General features: G+C 47.0%; 1 protein-coding gene across 6 annotated transcripts in view; it reads right to left on the minus strand.

Moving 5' to 3' along the window:
- Positions 1-6,489, minus strand: part of ARHGAP40 (Rho GTPase activating protein 40) — a 104,251-nt gene that overhangs the window by 14,712 nt on the left and 83,050 nt on the right. For all 6 annotated transcript variants that reach the window (XM_025213844.1, XM_025213845.1, XM_025213846.1 and 3 more), the window contains 2 exons: positions 5,715-5,855; positions 521-681 (listed from right to left, as the gene is read on the minus strand). In XM_025213844.1, coding sequence (XP_025069629.1) covers positions 521-681; positions 5,715-5,855 — 302 coding nt within the window. The remainder of the gene's footprint in view (positions 1-520; positions 682-5,714; positions 5,856-6,489) is intronic.

Genomic DNA, 6,489 nt, shown 5'->3' on the forward strand with positions numbered 1-6,489 from the left:
ATTTGGTAGTACATTAGTAGTTTTGCTTTCTAATCCACACTAATGGATCCAGCTGAACCTGGACATGCGCCGTGTGAGGGAGGACAGGGCACGCGAAATCTTTCCAGCACACATCTTGGAAATACTGCCACACATGTACTTATTTGGATTAGCACTGGAGGGGATATTCTGGCCATTAACAGACTGTTCCCTCCTGGATTGCTGCAATCTTCAACAGGAAAGCTGAGAAAGACTTATCTGGAAGGCTATCCCTCCACCCAAAAACTGGCCTTTTGACATGGCAGTTTCCTTACAGCCTGTGCAATGATGCAATCATTCAGCATTTGTATCCACCATATGGATACAAAACACCCCAACTCTAAAAGTTTAAACAACAGTCTAAAAGGCAGAGCTGACTGCCAGGCACCATGTAGGTCTCTGCCCCACACCAGCTTTTATCAAGCTAAGGAGACAGGGAAAAAAAAAGTCATGTGAGACCTGGACTACTTCATGTCTATTTAACTGAGAAGGAGCTTATTACCATTTGAGAAGGTGTACCGTGTTGACAATATTCCAGTTGTTCTGAGAGAGGCGTTTTTGAAACTGCCTTAGAACATCAGCAGCCTTGGTTCCATTGTTCAGATGAACCTCCATTGAGTCCTTCAGGAAGAGAGAAGTCTGGACTTTTACAATTTTGGAAGGCTAAGAAGTACAGGGGGAGGGAGAGAAAGAAAAACAGGTTTAAAGACTATAACGCTGGCATCAATTAACCGTCCAGTTTTCTAACCAGGGGTGAAAAATCACCTGAAAGAACAAATTAGGTGTAATGTGCATGGGATTTAGTTCTGCAGCCCACCTCCCACTTACATTATGTGGAGATGGGAAAATGCACAGATGTATTAAAGCAAACAAAAGTGATCAACACTGGCTTCCCTGTTATAGCCAGGAGTGGATCTGTTGATTTTGTATACAGTTTAGAATCCACATGTCAGCGCCCCCTCGTGTTAAAAGTTAATATAAGCATTAGAAGAACTACAACTTATTGCATGCATATTTTTTAAATGTTCTAAGACAGCAAATATAGGGAAATCTCAAATATTAATCATCTCCTACCACATAGTGCTTTTCCTGCTTACTTATACCTCTCTGCTCAATACTGAACAGCTCCCATTTCTGTAAAGGAGCAACTTTTTAACTGCACTGTATAATACTAGATTCATAACAAGTCACCCAGACGTTTAATTCAATTATTTTGAGATTTCTGAATAGTAACTAGGGGAAGGCAAAACTTGTAGGCACTATGGTCAATACACCATTTGTGAACTGTGGCCCAGTTTCTCTAAAATAAAACATTCCATTTGGTAACTTAAACGGAATGTGGATAAACTCAGTCAGCACAAACAGGAAAGGATGAGGCATGAAACCTACAGCAATTCATTATGATCTACGGGTGCATCCTGCAGATCAATGCATGGCTGCACAGATGGTGTTCAGTGGGACTAACTGAAACCTGATGGGACTCTTCTCACAACTGGGTGGTGGGAATAGAGGGCTATAGGTTGTATAGGAGAGATACAGTAGGGAAAAAAGGTGGGGGAGTTGCTCTCTATATCAAAGAACAGTACACATCTTCCCTAATCAAATTAGGGTCAAAGGGTGGTCAAGCAGAGTCTCTGTGGGTTAGGATCCAAGGGGCTCGGGGCGAAAGGGATTTGGTGCTAGGGGTCTACTACACGCCGCCACACCAGGATGATGAGCTAGACCAGGAATTTTCCAAGCAGCTCGAAGAGGCTATGAAGTCTAGAGATATGATAGTCATGGGGGACCTTAACTACCCAGACATGTGCTGGGAGGAGCAATCAGCTAGATCTAACCGCTCTCGCAGGTTCTTAACCTGTATTCAGGACCTCCACCTAACACAGGAGGTAAGGTGTCCCACTAGGGGCAACGCCTTGCCTAACTTGGTGTTGGCCACAGGGGATGACCTGGTGGAGGACCTCCAGATTCAAGGCAATTTAGGGGACAGCGATCACAAAATGATTAAATTCATTATCCAGCAATTAAATTCACTATCCAGAAAGCCCCTTTGGCTAGCCAGGGGCATCCAAGATACCTTAAGGGCAAAAAAAGAAGCGTACAGGAAATGGAAGCAGAGGGTAGCTAGGAAGGAGGAGTATATTTCTTTGGCCCGCACCTGCAGGGGGTCAGTCAGGAAGGCCAAGGCAACTCTAGAACTCAGGCTAGCATCAGGGATTAAGGACAATAAAAAGTCCTTCTTTAGGTACATTGGGAGCAAAAAAGGGTGCGGTGTAGCATAAGACCCATACAGGATGGGTAGGGGGGCTTAGTGGCAGGGACAAAGCAGAGCTCTTCAATGAGTTTTTTTGCCTCTGTCTTCTTAAATGGGAATCTAGACAAACCCTCAACATACATCACGGACTCCAACAAACGGAACATCAGCCGACCAACGGTCAGTGCCGACACGGTAAAAAGACACTTGGAGGGACTGGACGTATTCAAATCACCAGGACTAGAGGACTCCACCCATGGGTAATGAAGCGGGGGTCATAGCTGAGCCACTGGCAAGGATATATGAGCACTCATGGTGCTCGGGTCAGGTTCCAGAGGATTGGAAGAGGGCTAACGTCATCCTAATCTTTAAGAAGGGGAGGAAGGAGGACCCGGGCAACTATAGACCAGTCAGCCTTACCTCTATCCCTGGGAAAATGGTAGAAAAAATTACCAAGGAGCACATTTGTGGGAGCCCGCCTAATGTGATGCGGAGAGGTAACCAACATGGGTTTTTAGCAGGCTCAAGGGTTGCACTCGGAGGGTGGTAGTGGATGGGTTGGTGTCAACCTGGAAAGATGTGGGCAGTGGAGTCCTTCAGGGCTCAGTTCTAGGGCCGGTGCTGTTCAACATCTTCATCAGTGATCTGGATGAGGGGGTGGGAAGCACCCTGACCAAATTCACAGACGACACAAAATTATGGGGTGCAGCTAACACCCTGGAGAGGAGGAACCAGATCCAGGCTGACCTAGACAGGCTGGGGAAGTGGGCAGAGAGCAACAGGATGCAATTCAATAAGGACAAGTGCAAGGTGCTGCATCTAGGGAGGAAGAACTGCCATCATACCTACAGGCTGGGAGGCGACCTTCTCAGCTCCAGAGGCAGAAAAAGATCTTAGAGTCACTGTTGACTCCAGGATGAACATGAGTTGCCAATGAGATGAAGCAGTTGGCAGAGCCAATCGCACCTTGTCGTGCATCCGTAGGTACTTCACAAACGGGTCCAGGGAAGTGATTTTCCCTCTCTATGCGGCACTGGTCAGACCACAGCTGGAGTACTGTGTCCAGTTCTGGATGCCGCAGTTCAAGCGGGATGCGGACAACCTGGAGAGGGTCCAAATAAGAGCCACTTGCCTGATTAGAGGCCTGCAGAAAAGGCCCTACGAGGAAAGGCTAAGGGACCTTAACCTCTTCAGTCTCTCCAAGAGAAGGCTGAGAGGGGACCTTGTGGCGGCGTACAAATTCATAAGGGGAGAGCAACATAAAGTAGGCAATGATCTGTTCACCAGGGCACCTCCTGGAATGACAAGGAACAATGGCCATAAGCTATTAGAGAGAAGGTCTAGGCTGGACATTAGGAGAAAGTTCTTTACAGTCAGGGTTGCCAGAATCTGGAATGGGCTCCCAAGGGAGGTAGTGTTCATCCTATCCTTGGGGGTCTTCAAGAGGAAACTGGACAGGCACCTGGCTGGGATCACATGACCCTAGGGTTGGCAACTCTTTTCTTGCCTGCCAGGGGGTCAAACTAGATGGCCCACTGAGGTCCCTTCTGACTATGAATCTATGATCCTGAGGAAAGGAAAGAAGGAGAGCAGCAGAGTACAAACCCTGGACTTCAGAAAAGAAGACTTTGATTCTCTCAGGGAGCTCATGGGTAGGATCCCATGGGAGGCCAGTCTGAGAGGGAGAGGAGTCCAGGAGAGTTGGCTGTACTTTAAAAAAGCCTTACTGAGGGTACAGGAACAAACCATCCCAACACACAGGAAGACTAGCAAGTATGGCAGAAGACCAGCTTGGCTCAGCAGGGAACTCTTCAGTAAACTAAATCACAAAAAGGAAGCTTATAAGAAGTGGAAAGTTGGACATAGAGGAAACCAACTAGGAAGGTAGACAAACAACTAGGAAGGTGTATAAGAGTATTACTAAGGCATGCAGGGATAAAGTCAGGAAGGCTGAAGTGTAATCTGAGTTGCAGCTAGCAAGGGATGTGAAGGGTAACATGACGATTTATACCAGCATGTCAGTAACAAGAGGATCAGGGAAAGTGTGGGTCCCTTACTGAATGGGGGAGGCAACTTAGTGACAGAGGATGAAGAAAAGGCCAAATTACTCAATGCCTTTTTCACTTCAGTCTTCACAGGCAACATCAGCTCCAAGACTACTGCACCTGGCAGCACAGGTTGGGGAGAAGGTGAGCAGCCAATGGTGAAAGAACAGGTTGGGGACTATTTAGAAAAGCTGGACATATACAAGTCCATGGGGTTGGATGGGATGTACCCGAGGCTGCTGAGGGAGTTGGCTGATATGATTACAGAGCCACTGGCCATTATCACTGAAAATTCATGGTGATCAGCAGTGGCAATGCATAGGGGGTACATGTGCACCCCCTGAGAGCGCTGGTGCACCCTGTCAGGCCACGCTCCCCGCTTCGGTGATGGGCGGGGGGCAGACGGGAGCACTGGTGCCTCACCCTGCGAGCACTGGCTGGGGAGTGGAAGCACCGGATGAAGTGTCGTGGTTATTTCCCAGTTGGTGAAATTGGCTGCGGGGAAACCCCACTGGTCGCTGACTGGTCGCTGGTGGGGCACTTGCTCACCCTGACTAAGGTGGCACCAGTCGCCCATAGTGATTGGGATAGGTCCCCGATGGTTAGAAAAGGGCGCCTGTATTTAAGAAAGGGAAAAAGGAGGATCCAAGGACCTGGGGGTTACAGCGGACAATGAGCTGAACAGTGCACCCTTGTTGCCGAGAAGGCTAAGGGCACACTGGGCTGCATTGGTAGGAGTGTTGCCAGCAGGTTAAGGGAAATTATTCTTCCCTTCTATTCAGCACTGGTGAGGGCCACATGTGGAGTACTGTGTTCAGTCTTGGGTCCCCCACTACAGAAAGAATGTGGACAAACTGGAGAAAGACTCTAGCAGAGGGCAACAAAAATGGTGAGGGAACTTGGACACACGACTTATGAGAAGAGGCTGGGGGAACTGGGTTTATTTAGTCTGCAGAAGAGAAGACAGAGGGGATTTAATTGTACCCATCAGCTACCTGAAGCGGGGTTTGAAAGAGGATGGAGCTAGACTGTTCTCAGCGGTGGCAGATGACAAAACAAGGAGTAACGATCTCAAGTTGTAGCAAGGAAAACACTGGTTCTTATTGTTGAGACAGGGTGGTAGGTCTGCCCTGAGCTGTGTCAAGTTTATACCAGGGTAGCCAAGAAGATACAAGTCAACCACCATTTTATGCAAACTCCCGAATGCATAAATACCTAGCATTTAAGATGTTTGGTTCACTGGCTGCTGGGGGTTGGTTCTTTATTACGCCAGCAAGATAAAGTTTTATTTTTTTTTAAATAATCCCCTGGTGTTCACCAGTCCCTCCTGAAAAGGGTACTTCATAAGAACTCATTGAATCACATCCTCTGTGATCCCAGCTTTTCTGGTCATCACTTACTTCGGCTTCGTTCTTCTCTGTCTTGTCCTTGTCCGTATGAATCTTCCGCAGCAAGTTTTTGATTCGCTTGTCATAAAACTGGTACCTCCTGCTGCTGCTTTCATTCATTTTTCTCACTTGAGCTACCAGGAAAGAGGAGACCTAAGAGAAATGAAAACAAACCAATAAATATAACAACCATCAATATACCAACCCTTCTCTCTTTCCATTTCAGAGTCAAATGGAAGCACTAGCCACTAGTTAAACATGTTTTGCAAAACTGACTATAAAGTCGTTCACTGCACTGCAGGGGATAGAGTGTGTCATAGTGTGGTGAATGGAATCCTCTCTACCCCTCTACTTTGCATCCCGATTCCAAATCTACCTGCAGAAACATTAATATCTTTTGGAGGCATTTTATACAGTTTCTCCTGAAACATCATTAGGAGGACAGATCGCCAAAGAAGAATATACCTCCTCTGCTCGCACTTGTAGGGAGGCAGTTAGACGGGCCAAAGCTACCATGGAGCTGAGGATGGCATCCCAAGTAAAGGACAAGAAGAAATTGTTTTTTTAGATATATAGGTGTCACAACCCAAAGGTGTGATTTTTGTTTTGTGTGTGCTTTGGCACCACTGAATTATGTTTCCCTCTAAATTGCAGCTTCTTTGCATGGTGGAGTTTTCTGCTGCAGAGGAAGACCCCGGTGTAAAAGAATTCCCGCCAATTTGTAGCTTTCTTTGCAGTGTGCATTTCTTCTTTGCAGCACAGAAATGCACTTTGCAAAGAGTTCCCG

This window comes from Alligator sinensis, unplaced genomic scaffold, assembly GCF_000455745.1.
Source record: "Alligator sinensis unplaced genomic scaffold, ASM45574v1 scaffold460_1, whole genome shotgun sequence".
In the NCBI taxonomy this organism is placed as follows: Eukaryota; Metazoa; Chordata; order Crocodylia; family Alligatoridae; genus Alligator; species Alligator sinensis.